This window comes from Opisthocomus hoazin, chromosome 2 (genome assembly GCF_030867145.1).
Source record: "Opisthocomus hoazin isolate bOpiHoa1 chromosome 2, bOpiHoa1.hap1, whole genome shotgun sequence".
NCBI lineage: Eukaryota > Metazoa > Chordata > Aves > Opisthocomiformes > Opisthocomidae > Opisthocomus > Opisthocomus hoazin.
In genome coordinates, this window is record NC_134415.1 from 44067530 (window position 1) to 44082003 (window position 14474).

The 14474-nt window shown below is 47.8% G+C and overlaps 2 protein-coding genes and 1 pseudogene across 9 annotated transcripts in view; 1 reads left to right on the forward strand and 2 right to left on the reverse strand.

Moving 5' to 3' along the window:
* Positions 1-1144: 1144 nt before the first annotated feature.
* Positions 1145-5156, forward strand: LOC142360518 (DNA-dependent metalloprotease SPRTN-like; annotated as a pseudogene).
* LOC142360519 (protein NYNRIN-like) lies at positions 5018-12358 on the reverse strand. Of its 6 annotated transcripts, none has more exons than XR_012763119.1 (4): positions 12274-12358; positions 9656-10865; positions 7299-8943; positions 5018-7217 (listed from the first exon to the last, which is right to left on the reverse strand). XR_012763119.1 is itself a non-coding variant. In XM_075413450.1 (3 exons), exon 3 carries the CDS (start codon positions 8906-8908, stop codon positions 7985-7987), a length of 924 nt encoding a protein of 307 aa, XP_075269565.1. In that variant the 5' UTR covers positions 8909-8943; positions 10717-10865; positions 12274-12358; the 3' UTR covers positions 5018-7984. The 6 variants fall into 6 exon arrangements, 3 of the variants coding, with proteins under 3 accessions (XP_075269565.1, XP_075269564.1, XP_075269566.1); XR_012763120.1 differs by having other exon boundaries at positions 5018-6802; positions 6970-8943; XR_012763121.1 differs by having other exon boundaries at positions 5018-7426; positions 10717-10865.
* Positions 12359-13918: 1560 nt separating this feature from the next.
* The window catches only part of LOC142360521 (uncharacterized), a 35273-nt gene continuing 34717 nt past the window's right edge, over positions 13919-14474 (reverse strand). The window contains exon 23 of one of the 3 annotated variants that reach the window (XM_075413455.1): positions 13919-14033. The gene's annotated coding sequence lies outside the window, so the exon portion shown is untranslated. Of the gene's footprint in view, positions 14054-14474 lie in introns of all 3 variants that reach the window. The other 2 variants (XM_075413456.1, XM_075413457.1) reach the window with 2 other exon arrangements.

Genomic DNA, 14474 nt, shown 5'->3' on the forward strand with positions numbered 1-14474 from the left:
TACAAGCAGTGGTGAATAAGCAAAAGCCCTAGAGTATGTGCAGTTCAGTCTGTAACCTGCCATCCCATGTGGCATTTGCAGTGACATTTTACACAAAACACAAAGTTTTGTGAGCTACTGTGGGCAAAGGGATATATTGCCACGATCTGTTGGCAAACTTGCAAAAGAGAATAAGCACCGTGTGCCTGGCTCAGCTGTTGGAAGGCTGTAAAAACACTCACGCTAATGAGGCAGGTGCTGAAATTCAAACGGCTTTGCAAGTCCCCTTTGAATAAAGAACCTCTAGTGGTTGGCTGTCCTCTGAGCAAATCTGTGCTCACGGCAGCAATACACGTGTAGTGTTTCGGATTCTGTCCTCACAAGGCTGGTAAGAGACTGTCACACAGAAGGAGTGGTGGATGCTGCTGCTAAGCCAGAGGAAGGAGTCTTGGAGGGAAACCTGTGGGAGGGCAGCCTGAGCACAAGCTTGCTTCAGCCAAGGCCGAATTCAAAACCTGCTCTGTGTTGCCGTTGTCATGTAGGGGAATGATGGCTGGGGTAGTCAATACTCCCAAGGGAGTGGATCTGTGCGGTGGAACAGTAAATACTCACGTAGGCCTGGCAAGCTGTACAAATTTTTAAACCTGTTCAGCTGAGAAATCATGATGTCTCCAAGGTCTGAGGATGGATGATGGAAAGGCACCAGTCCCATTTCTGGGCATCGCTCAGGAAGACACTCGAATTTGGCTTGCTTCAAGTCTGGGGGAAGCCTGCGGCGGGGACTGGGCTGTGAACACCCAAACTTTTGCCCACCTACCAGGGAGTCTCGACGTCCTTTTAAAGCCAGCGCTTGGGGAGCCGGTTCAGTGCGTGTACGCGTGTGTGAGTGCGTTCTGCTCTCACGTGCCCTGCCTCGTGTGCTTGTTACGCTTCCCGGCCTTCCGATAGCGCTGGGCTCTCTGCGTCGACAATGTGTTTAACGGGACTTGCCGACGGACAGCGTGACGCTGTTGTTGCTCCTGGCAGCCCCCTCGCCTGTCAAACGTGCCTGCTGTGTGAAACCAACCAAATGTTTTCGCTCTGCCTCCTCTTTTTGAGAGTTTTCTATTGAAATCAGCGCAGCGATGTGGCTCGACGTGCCGAGGCTCGGCAGGCCATTGGCGGGATGGCGGAGGACTCGGTGCCGGCGGCGCAGCTCCGGGAGCGGCAGGACGCGGAGGATGAGGCGATGGCAGCAGCAGCAGTGGGCCCCATGGCTCTGCTGGCCCCCTTGGCCCTCCGCCCGCTGCTGGTGGTGGACGAGGCCTGGGAGCTGCCGGACCCCAGCCCCGACGTGCGCAGCCTCTTGGTGCGGCTCAGTGAGGAGCTCCTCTGGAGGCACCTGGCCGCCGTCGAGGTGTCGTAGAGCCGGCACATGGCCCTGTACGCCGCCGTGGGGGTGCCGGGCTGGCTGGCGGGGCAGCGCTGCCTGGGGACGGGCCGGGGGCTGCCGTGAGCCGGAGCTGAGAGGCGCAGGCCGCAGCCGTGCCGCAGGGGAGCTGGGGCCGTGCTGGCTGCTGGGACCTGGCCCCGCTGGGCCTCTGCTGGCGGCAGCGCTCGCCAGGCCCTCGGCAGCACTGGGGTGCTGAGCTGGTGGAGGACACAAAGGGAAGAAGGGACTTTGAGGCGTTCCTGGTGGCTTACTGTGCAGGAGTGAGGACGTGAAAAGGCTCGGCAGGCGTCAGAGGCTGGGGAGGGCGAAGGGGGAGATGGCAGAGGCCGGCAGTGCAGTCGGCATTGGCGGCTGTGGGTCGCAGCCTCTGATTTCTGTATTTCGCTCTGTCGGGAGCTCTGGTGGAAACAGCCCTCTGCCTCCTGAACGGGTTAGCTCGGAACCGGCCTCTGTCCATTCTTTTTTTTCCTTTTCTTCAGGATTGCTAGCTTTGAATTAAGTGATTGCGAGTGATCTGATAATTTATAGTGTTTCTTCTGCTAGTTCAGTCACAGTTTATTCTCAGGAACCTACTGGCTTAATTTTTTTTTTGCTTGTTGACGTTGCATTTTTGAAGTAACTACTAAAAGCTCTTTGTCATGTTCTGAGTTACCTGAAGTGTGTTGGAAGGGGCCAGCACTTTAACTGCGACTCTCAATTTTCTTCACAGACTACCGAAACAAGTAGCTGCAATATTTTGTTTCCGTGTCTTTCAGCTCTGCTGGAGCGTGCGTATATGAAGGAGCAGGTGGAATGTGTTCCATTCGTCTGAGCGAGCCGCTCCTGAAGTTAAGACCAAGAAAGGATCTTGCTGAGGTATCTGAAGGTTGCTCGTGAATTTGCACATAAAGCGTATTGTGCCTCGTCCCCACTCCATACGCACATTTTACGTTTCATAGTGGGATTCGTACACACAGTGACTTACAGATCAGAGAATAGGGGTGGCTTTATTATTACATTTTTGTTCCTTGTGTTGCAACATCGCGGCAACCTTTCAGTTTTATGTTTCTAAATGGGCAGCGCTGAGTAGGAGTCTAAACTCACATGTTTTACTGACTTTGTAAGGGAAAAAACCCAACTCTTTTTTACTCCTAAGTTATCCTCTAATATTAAAAACAAGCAGAGACTGTAAGCGCAATCAGAAAGTGGCTGTAGTTTCATCTTCCAGGTCAAAAGGCCAACAGCAGAAAACAAGGATCTAGGATATGGCTGTAAACATCGCTTGTGTGGCTTCTTGTCCCTCTGTCAGGGCTGCTTGTTTGAGTTTGCTCAAGGTTCAGATTTGCTGAATGAAGAGAAATGCTGCAGGGCGTCGCTCCTATCACAAGCGTCTCCTTCTTTGGTTGTAGAGGGGATCTTCTCTTTAAAGATCTGACTTGATTTTGAGGATGATTTCTCCTTTTTGGAATGTTGCTTGTTACAGTAATGTTCTCCAGCTTGTTCTTGTGGTATGGGAATAGAGGGAATGCGGCTTGACAGACAGAAGTATTATGCTTTTGTGACGCAGAGTGAACATGTGAATGCATGAGAATAAAGTCAGTACCAAGACAAATGGAAAGGAGGAAAATATCTCCAGCGTAATTTTGAAACTATATGCAATGCTTTTCAGTAAATAGCTAATGATTTGCATCGTTTCAGGCACTGTTGCATGAAATGGTCCATGCCCTGCTGTTTGTTACTAATAACGAAAAGTTCATGAATATCATGGACCAGAGTTCCGCAAACACATGCGTCGCGTTACTCGCTGGACTGGAGCCAATGTCACAGTAAGCGTAATCCACTTCACCTAAAGTAATAAAGATTTTTTTTCCTGATGAGGTTTTTCCGTATGCCTGGTGGGATAAGGAGCAATATATTTGTTCTTGTTAGGCACTGGTGGCACTGATACAAATTTGCATCCACGTGTGTGCCAGTTCCACAGTGACTTTGTTGGGGATGAGGGTGGGAACAGGTTGAGGCAGAGGTGATGCGTTATCAGTCGTCTCATTTTTCGAGTATACTCTCTGCAAGTATTTTCCTATGAGCTTTTGTTTTAAACTTCAAACAACTTAAGTGATGCCAGGGACAGAATAGCCCCATGGTCAGAATGAGATCTGGGGAAGACCAGTCTGTTTTAGTTAAGATTTGTATCAGTAGAGGCTAATGAGTTGAAGCTATTTAAAAATCATCTGTCTGATAAGGTAAATTAACATTTCAGCTGGAGGAAGAGCACAAAACTGGTGTTGTTTGCAGTACATGCTAAACAGTGTGTCATTTAGGCTGAAACTGCAGACAGGCTTTTAAAGTGGTTTTATTGCCATTCAAACAAGATAGCCAGGACATATTCCTATAGATCCTGTCTTCTTTTTTTTTTGAAGCTTTGTTTTAATAGCATCTAAATGTTGATCAAATTTCACCCAGGTTCAGTCCTTTTAGCTGGTAATGTAAAAATCACAGCAGGAATGGAAGGAATGGTAATATATTTTAAAAAAATACATTGTGGAACTAGTGATACAAAATTAGAACCTTTCTGATTGACTGCCTTTTTTCTTTTTTCTGAAACCTAGATCCATCATAGTTTTTGTGATGAGGTGGATTTGTACGGCCAGCACTGGTGGGGATGCAATGGCCCCTGTCAGAAGAGCAAACCTGACTTTGGATCTATGAAACGCTCAATGAACAGAGCACCCTCTGTGCGAGAGCATTGGTGGGTTGAGCATCAAGAGACGTGTGGAGGTACATTGCCAAAAGTGAAGGAGACGGAGAACTTCTCCAAGAAACCCCAGGGGAAAACCCAGCCAGCAAAACTTCCAAATTCTGACTCGGCTAACAAAGGTGTTTAAAATCATTCTGTTTTTCCTTTGCCAGACTCTTTTTGTCCAAACAGGCCATTGACCAAATACGGATCAACCGCTACATGAGCTTTGTTTAGATATTACTGCAAACATTAATTATAGTATTACTGATATTAATTAATCATGATATTACTGCTATTACTGAAAGAAACTGCCCATTTGATTTGTGCATTTTTAGGTGGCTCCTCAGCTTATTTGTTTGCAAAAGGTTTAGTTTACTACGCTGTTTTCAAGCAGCAGATTTTTTGGGCGAGGCACATAAAGTACTAAACCCGTGATTTCTATATGAAAAAGTTACTAATTTTTCTTACTTTCTTCCCTTCTTGTTTTGCAGGGAAGACGCAAACGCATGATGTGCAAGATCTAATGCCATGCAGGGGAAAAGGATATCGGCTTGGAGGAGGAGACAGTGGACTCTCAGGAAAAAGCACAGATTCCAGCAGCGTTGTTAGAAACAGTGAAGCGCCTGGTTCACAGCATCGTTCAGCAGTGAAGACAATACCAATCCCTAAAAGTGAGATGAAATTTGAAAAGTCACCCCGTAACGGCATCTTCTTTCCACTTTCTGCTGATGATGCCAGTGAGAAAATCAACTTAGCTTCAAAGCATGAGTTTCCTGAACCCTCTGTTGCCAATACAAAAGCTTACAAGCATGGTAGCGAGCCGCCTGTTAAAATTGCTCGCGGTGTGGGAGAAAAATCAAACCAAGGCTCTGCAAATGGCAAGAGGGCTGTGCCATTTTATGGCAGGACATCGAAACAGTTTTGTTTTGAGCAGACAACAGCAGCTTAGGCTGCATCTGAGAAAAATGTTAAAGATTTTATCCTCACACGAGTGGGTTACACTAGGTACTGCTTTATTCACAACTCAGAGTTGGGCTATCACCTCAGTGAATGGCCAAGCTGAACTCGCTAGACTAGTTGATATACATTTATTAAACCGATTACATCAACTCTAGAATCTTCACAAGTTTCTAAGCAACCATTCTGTTCCTTTAAGTACGTCATTTATTAAGTTCTTTCTATTCTTCTGTCTTCCTAGAATTCTCCCTCGCTGGTTTCAGGGTCATCTCGGAGTCGTCATCTGTCCTTCATCTTCTTCTGTGAATTCTGTTTGGTACAATCCATACAGTTGTTTTCTAACCCAACTGCAACATACCGATTGTACGGTTTCTTAACGCAGCTGTGTTCACACCATTGAACCTATGTTCTAGTTCTATGATTTTATTCTATTCTATAATCAGTCTTCTTTATAATCCATCTCTAACATTCCCTCCTTTTGTTTTTATTGCATCCCTGCAATTACTAATTACTATATTTCCAAACTTCTTTTTGACACTTCTTAGTGATTGACATTAAACACGTTAGTATACATTGAAAAATCACAAACAGACAAACAACTATTGTTACAACAAAGAATAAGATCACTAAAGCTTTCTTTAGCCAAGTAGCTAGGTTCGGGAACCAAGAGGTTAACCAAGAAACAGCATCAGTGAATCCCCACGAGGTGTCGTCTTTTTGCACTTGTTGCATCTGTTTACCAATTTCCCAAATTTTCTGCACATCAGTAATTAGCTCTCCACTATGATCGGTGTACATACAACAACTTACACTTAAAATGGTGCAGACCCCTCCTTGGGAAGCTAATATCAGATCCAATGCCATCCTATTTTGTATAGTAATTTTCGAGAATTCAGAAACCTCTTTTTGCAAAGTGAGCAGTCCATGTGCTGTGGAATTTGCTAGTTTTTCAGTCTCTCCAGAAATGTTCAGAATTGCTTTTTCCAATTCACTTACCCCTAAAGAAGGCATAAAGCAACGGAGCAAAGAGTGAAATCCTGCAGGTCTTTCTCTCAGGGGATTAAGATTTCTTTTCACACGATTAATATAGGTCCGGTGCCAAGTGTCTTTGGGTAAGACTTCAGGATGTATTTGCAAATCTGAAGTGAGAACTCCAAGAGCACAAATTCCTCTCCAAGCTAGAGGTAAAGCTTTATATGCTGTTGTTCCGCAAAGCCAAAAGATACCTAAATCTGGAGGGGCTTGCCATCTTAACTGCAACCCAGAACTTATTGTGGTTGTGCTTTGGCAGTTTGTCCAATTTCCCACAATTGTGTGATTTTGGCATAGGAATCGATTAGAACACGTAGAAGGATAACGTCTTTGAACACAATGGACTTGGGAATAGTTCCATTGCTTGGGTAATTGAATAGCCCAGATTTGCTCTTTGTAGGTGTCAGTGAATGTAGTATTATACCAATATCGATTCCAATTTACTGCTCTAGGTACAGGAGTACCTATTAGCTGGAACCCCTGATCAACAGTTTTTGGCAACAAGACACAAATCCAGCGTTCGGTTAGATTTAGATTCTTAATAAAGGAATTCGAGTGACACATGCATGTTATTATGCCATTCATTTTCAATCTGTTCTCCGTGGTTTGTTTCCTCCAGACCTTTTAGGCGTCTGCTTAACCATTGAGGGGTTTGCATGCTTCGATATATGGTGGGTCGATTAATCCTAAAGACAGACATCACATTCAAAAGGTTAGTACATGCATAATCATAAATCACAATCCTAAATTCACCATAAAAACGATTGCCTGATATATCGTATCTATGACAGCACCAATCTCCATGGCCATAAATTCCCCACATGTGATGATCGTAGCACCATGTTCCTCTTACCCAGAGGGGGTCTTGTAACTGAATATGATATACAAATAGAGAGAATTTGCCGCTGTCCCAGTCCCAGTACGCATGCAACCATAGGCAGAGGTCCAGGTATCCCATCGACCGTCAAGCAGAGTTTGTACGTTGACGCAGAATTGCAGAGAATCTCCACATAGATTGATAGCGTCTCTCATCTCAGTCTTCGGACAGTCAGACGTAAGAACGAACCGCCCAGAGTCTGTCTGAATTCCTGCAGCTTGGCCCTTAAGTTCGCAAGACAAATTGCTGTACATGACATTAGGGATATTGGCACCGGCATCTTGATAGTGTATTGCTGATCTTACCCAGAATCCGTGGAGACTGCTAACAGGTATTTTACATCGAAAAATTAGCAACACTTGTACCCAATTCATTGCTCTTCAGTATCTTTCCGGACGTGAGAATGATGGATCCAGGTCTCTTTCCCAGCAACCTTAACAGCATAAAAAGAGGTTAATAGTACAGTGTATGACCACTTTGGTTCCAATCTATTTTCCCGATTGTAATTTTTCACATAAACTTTATCTCCTGACTGTATATCATGTAGCTGGACTTCAGGAGATACACCTTGATACCAATGAGCATGATTTCTCATCTGGGAAAAAGAATCCTGGAGGTACAAAAGGTATTGAGTGATTTGCTCATCTCCATCCAAAAGGCTAGCTTTTGCTGGAACAGAAGTTCCTGGAATGGCAAGAATTCTACCAAAAGGAATTTCTGCAGGGGACACTCCTACAGGTTGTCTTGGAGTGTTTCTGAGATCCCATAAAACTAAGTTCAAAGCTTCTGGCCATTTTAATCCAATTTGTTTACAAACCTTAACTAACTTCTCCTTAATGGTTCTATTCATCCTTTCTACTTGTCCAGAGGACTCTGGATGATATGGGGTGTGTCATTGTTGTCTAATTCCTAAAGCATGATATATGTGAACCAAAATAGCTGCCGTAAAGTGTGCTCCCCTGTCTGAGTCAATTATTTCTGGAACGCCATATCATGGAATTAATTCTTTTAAGAAGATCTTAACTGCTGATTTTGAATCATACTTTCTTGTTGGGAAAGCTTCTACCCATCCAGATAACTGATCTACAGTCACTAACAAGTGTGCATAACCCAGAGTCTTAGGCATCTCAGCATAATCAGTTTGGAGCTTTTGAAAAGGAAAGGTGGCCGGAGGCCTTTTACCTTGTGGCGGGTTAATTCGCAACGTAGCATATTGCTTGAAGAGTTTACAATTCTCACAAACTCTTCGTGCTGCAGCATAAATTCCTGGTGCTGCCCACAGTCTTTGGATTTGGGAGGCTGTGCTCTCCGGTCCTCCATGAGGTTTCTCATGGAACCAACGGGTTAAGGGTAATAAATACCTTGTTGGCAACAGAGGTTTGTTGTTCAAAATCCATTGCTCTCCTTGTCTCTGAGCTCCTAGTCGTTCCCATAAGGATCGTTCATCTTCGGTTAAGGATTCATAGAGTTGGCACACGTCCAGTGGGCTTGTCCATTCTTCCTTCGTTTGCAGTGCAGCCATAAGATGGTTGCAATGCCTAGCAACTGCTCGGGCTGCTTGGTCAGCCAAGTGGTTACCTCTTGAGATGGCATCTTGTTTTCCTGTGTGAGCTTTAATATATATTACCGCTAAAGCTGTCAGCAATTGAATCGCTTCCAGTAAATCTTTTATCTGCTTTCCATGAGCAATCGTTTTTCCTGCTGAAGTTAGAAATCCTCTCTCTTTCCAGAGGGCACCTGTTGCATGACACACTCCAAAAGCGTATTTTGACTCAGTATAAATGCTCACTTTTTTCCCTTTTGCATACCTGGCTCCTTCTGTCAGTGCGACAACTTCCACACCTTGCGCTCCCAGAGACAAAGGTAGAGGTCCAGCAATTAATACCGTTGTGTCTGTCATCACCGCAAAACCCATAGCCCGTCGTCCTTTATCATAATATGATGATCCATCTGTGAAAAGACTCACCTCTGGGTTATCAAGTGGTTGATCTGTTATGTCGTCTTGTGACTTGCTAGTAAATGTTAAAATTTGCATAACAATGTGGCAGGGTTAAGCATGTTGCACCTTTCCAATTTCAAATTGTCAGCTAATAACAATACCAGTTCATAACAATGTGCTCTTTGGGGTGAACAAAATTTCCACCTCATGGGGTACACATACGGTTAGTGCATGTCCTAAAACAATTGACCAAGATTTTTCTACTATCTCAGCTGTAGCTTCAAGTCTTCGAATACAAAACGGAGCTCCTTTTACTACAGGATCTAACGTAGTTGAAAAATAAGCCACTGGTCTTTCATGAGGCCCTAAAGTTTGGACTAAAATTCCTCTGGCTGTTCCCTTTACCTCATCACAATAAAGTTTAAAGGGTTTGGTATAATCAGGGAGTCCTAATGCTGGGGCATTCAATAACGCATTCCGAAAAGCTTTTTCTCTTTCAGATCCCCATGCTACAGGTTCCACCTCCTCATTCCTAGTTGCTTCATGCAACAGTTTTGTTATTTCACTTAATCCAGGGATCCAAGGTGTGCAAAATCCAGCTTGCCCTAAAAATCCCCTTAACTGCTTCTTAGTGGTAGGTCTTGGCAGTTCCTGTATTATTTTAACTCTTTCAGGATCAATTTCTCTTTTTCCCGGACTTAATAAAAATCCCAGGTACTTTACCTTAGTCTGGCAAAACTGCAGTTTGGATGGAGAGACTCGAAGACCCTTCTGCACCAATTGACAACACAAATATTTAGTATCAAGTATACAATTTTCTTTTGTCTTACTCACAAGTAAAAGATCATCCACATATTGTATAAGAACAGGCAAACAGGGAAGATTTAAATCTGGTAAATCATTTCTCAAAATATGAGAGAAAATAGTGGGTGATAAAACCTTGCGGCAATCGTGTCCAGGTTAACTGTTTCCCTTGCCAGGTGAAGGCAGAAATATGTTGGCTTTGTTCTGCTATTGGTATACTAAAAAAGGCTCCTGTTACATCAAGCACAGTGTAATATTGGCCCCAAGGTGGTATTTGAGTTAATATCAAACTCGGGTCTGGAGCAACTGGATGGGGTGCAATGACATGCTCATTAACTGCTCGTAAATCTTGAACAAACCTATATTCAGGGTCTCCGTCGTTGTCCAACCTGTTTTTACTTACAGGTAGAATTGGGGTATTATAAGGGCTCCTACATTCCTTTAGAATTCCCCCTTTTAAGAATTTATCAATTTGTTTACCAATACTAGGAATTGCTTCTGAAACTATTAGATATTGTCGAATAGAAGGAGGTGTCCCTCCTTTTGTTTGGATTACCACAGGTTCAGCTGATTTTAACAGCCCTGCTTCATCTCCAGAAGTGCTCCATAATTCATGAGGAATATCAGAGAGTTCCTCAGGGATCTTTTTTTCCTCCTTTTTATTTTCTGGTATTTTGATTAAAGACATCCCAGTTACTATTAGTTGGATACCAGTTGGAGTTTAAGAGATACAAGTGCCAAATTCTTGCAATAAATCCCGTCCCAGCAAAGACACAGGTGTTTCAGGGGAGATGCCAAACTTTCCCCAAGCCATTTTTCCTCCCAATATCACTGGAAGGGGAAGCGAAAGGGGCAATTTCTTACCTCCCACCACTCCATCTACCTTGATTTTTTTCTCCTGATAATTGCGGAACAAAAAAGCTTAATAACGATATAGTTGCTACCGTATCTACTAGAAGATTGACAAAAGTACCATTTACCTTTGCTGTGATGTGACCGTTATGATCTACCTTAACTCCAACCACTTCCATCAGTTACTGTGAGTGAGGTCTGGGAGGTTTTTCTCCATAGTTTCTAACTTCGACTGCCGAAGTCACTGGTCTCAAGGGGCATGCGCGCTGTATATGACCTGAATTACCACAATGAAAACGTTCAGGAGTGTTAAAATACGGGGAAACAGAGGGAGGAAGACCTCTGCCTCTTTGACCTCTTCCTCTGATTCCTCTGTGGGGAAATCCCTGGCATCTTCCTCTTTGGCTACAATTCTGAGCAATTGCTGCATCGAGCAAGCTGATTTCTCTTTCTTTTTCTTTACGTTCTCTCTTCCTCTCTGCCTTCAGTTTCTCCCCTTCTTGCTTCTGTTGTTCTTCACTCCTTCCATCAAAAACAAAAGTTGCTATGCTCAGAATTTTAGTCAAAGTTTCGCGTTGCCAGCCTGGCATGTGTTTTCGGAAATATTTATCAATGTCAGGAGAAGATTGGTCCACAAACACACTTAGGGCCAACGGTTCCTGCAAATTTTCACAAGCCATTCCCCCATATTTTTAAAGTGTAGCTTTTAGTATTCCCCAATAATCGCTGGGATGTTCATTAGGTTTTTGCCTACATTCCATTACTTTGGTCCAATTTGTGACTCATTCTCCAGTTCGCCAAACTGCTTCAACTATTGTTGAGCAGCAGTTTGATATGCTTGAAGTCCTTCTGTGGTAGTTACAGCCCAGCCTGGATTTTTCTCAGGACATGGATGAAGTCCATTTCCCCTCTGAGCCATTTCCCTGTCTTTGTGTAAAATTTTTTCTCTTTCGTCTGGTTCGAATAGTTCCCGGAGGAGAGTTCTTACATCACTCCAATATGGAAAATAATCATTTATGATGCCAGGTCATAATTGAGCACATTTTTCGGCATCATCTCGGCATTTTTGCTTGCCAAGATACTAAATTTCCTTGTTTCCAAGGTTCATGTCTTACCACGGCTTGGACTGCAAGGACCTCTGGCGGGGCTCCTGGTCCAGCCCTCGGGTTTGGAATGCAATCCAATTTCACGGGATACATTCCAATCCCTTTTGAGGTAGAATTATCATCGTCTGCCTCCGGAGCAGAGGGAGCAAAGGGAGCAGAGGGTGATAAGCGACCTCCATTGTTATGATTACCTGCAGGTTTCCTTCTTTGCTGGGCCCAATTATACCAAATATACTAGTAATAAATGTCTTGAGTGCCTGCATCCTCTGGAATTATTCATCAAAATTATAACTTGTGTATCTTAAAAGCTCCCCTAGGGGCCACACATCCATAGGTCCACCTCCTCTAGTTCTAGTGAGAAATGGCCATTCCTCCTGACATAATAGTATCAATTTCTTTTTCTGCAAAGTCTGAGACGAAGGTATCTTACTCCAATTTTCAAAAACCTCAGCAAGGGGCGTCCCCCTTTCCACGCTGGGTGTAGTTCCTGTATCAAATACTTCAAGCAAAATTTAAACACGAGAGAAAATCTCAGCAATCAGTCTGAACACCCTCGAGACCGAAAGCTCTCGGACTCACCCAGTCCTTTTGTTTGGCGCCGGCACTTTGAGCGTTGGTCTCGGGTGTTCCCAGAAAGATCCTGAGTATCCGTCTCCTGTGTCAGTGTCAAAATGTGGCATCAGCTGGCTCTCCAGTGCGGGGAGAGGGCGGGGCCGGGGCGGGGCCGTGGGCGGAGCATGTGTTTGGGGTGGGGCGGGGCTTATTCCGGGGCGGGGCAGTTCTGGGGCGGGGGCGGAGCCATGGGCGGGTGCAGAGCTGGGAGGGGCGTGGCCGGGGCCGGGGCGTGAGCAGTGCTGGGAGAGGGGCGGGGCCGGGGGCGGGGCCCCCGCGCCTCGGAGAATTCCTCGCTGCTTGAGCCAGAGCCCCGACGGGCCCGCTGCGGGGAAGGTGTCAGTGACTGCGCTGCTCTGCAGGGCCCCTTCTGCTGCCGGCTGCGGGGAACCTCCAGGGAGAGAGAGAGATCCAGCCGCGACAGTCCGGGCTCGTCTCTCGCACTCCGGGAAGGGACGATGTGACGAGACAGGGCTGCCGCCTTCTCCTCCAGAACGCCCCTGGCGCTCGCTTGGCTTCGTGTGGCCGCAGTGTGGGGAAACACGGCCAGGCGGAGGACTTTCTCATAAACAGGCACTTCTGTGTGAGCCGCCAAAAAGGCCCCAAACCCCCCCACAAAAAGGAAAGGGCAGAATAATCGAGGCCGAACCCCACCGGTCCCTCCCCGAGACAGCATTCGGACGTCAGAACTCCGGCCTGGCCCAGGCCGTGCCCTGGGAGCGCCGAGCACCGGCAGCAGACAGCTGCTCTCTCCGGAGGGAACGAAACGGGGACGCTTCCCCTCCCCGGCGAGGCGGGACCGCGGCTCCCAGCACAACGGCAGCGCCGCCAGGAGCCCGCTGGCCGCCGCCGCCCCCCGCCCCGCCTCGGCCCGCTCACCCGGCGCGGGACGGAGGAGCCCAGGGGCGTGGCCAAGGCGCCGAACCGCGGCGGCCGCCCCCGCCCCGACCCCCGGCACTGCGCCCGCCGCAGCCCGGCCCCGCCCCTGCTCCGCCTCCGCATCGTGCCCGCCCCGGCCCCAGCCCCGGCCCCGCCCCTCACCCAGCACTGCCCCGCCTCCGGCCTCGCACCGCCTCCGGCACCGCCCCCGCCCCTCCCAGCTCTCGCCTGCCACGCCCCAGGCACCGCCCCCCCCTCGGTCCCGGAACCGGCCCCGGCCTCGCTCCGCCCCCACATTGCCCCCGTCCCGCCTCTCTCCCAGCACTGCGCCTGCTCCGCCCCCGGCACCGCCCCCGGCACCCCGGCACCCCGGCACCGCCGGCAGAAGGGACACCCGAGAGGGGCAGCCGGCCCGGCTCAGGCCCGCCCGCAGCTCCCGGCACCCTCGGCCTCCAGCCCCGACGGCCGCCGGGCCCCCGCGGGGTACCCGGGGAGCGGCGGAGCGAGCTTTCCTCTCGCCGCCTGCGGAGTCCCCCGTGGCTGCGCGGGCCGCGGGAGAACGAGCCCGAGGGGGCTGCGGAGGCCGTGGCGGCCCTCCCGCCCCGTCACCTCGGTCAGGGGCAAAGCTCCGCTCGCCAGAGCACTCCATGGACACCCCCGAAACCCACTGCATCGAGCCTGGAATCTGCATCAGCTTCTGAGCAACCGCTCCGTTTCTGTGAGGACGTCATTTATTGAGCGCTCTCTGTTCCTCTGTCTCAGCAGAGCTCTCCCTCGCTGCTTTCGGGGGCGGCTCGGGGGCCTCGTCTCTCCTTCACCTTCTTCCGGGAACTCTGTTCCGTACAGTCCTGAGAAAGACTTTGAGACACTTCAAAAAGTTCTGTTAAACTTACTCCTCTTTCTGAAATTTAACCTACTGACCTATGACATTGATCTTGCTACACCTTCTCATTCTGATCTTACGCTGGGTCAGCTGGTGTTTAACCCAACCATGGCAAGGCCTACTCAGGGCACAGCTGAGAGCAGCATTCCACCCCCGTGTGGTTTCCTAACACACCTGTATTCACACGGCTGAGGCCATGTTCTAGTTCTATGATTTTATGCTGTCCTGTAGTCATAATCAAGCTTCTCTACAATCGCTCTCTCGCACCCTGCCTGCTGCACTCCCTTCCCGACACCGGCCGTCTGGGCAGACGCACCCTCGGCCTCTGCTTCCAGAGGGACACGGGCTCTGCCAAGGGCTCTGCTCCACACGGGAACGCAGGCCCCAGCCTCAGGCTGGGAACAGG

Coding starts and splice junctions, on each gene's coding strand:
- LOC142360519 (XM_075413450.1), bottom strand. CDS start 8,908: ATGGGTTTTGCGGTGATGACAGACACAACGGTATTAATTGCTGGACCT.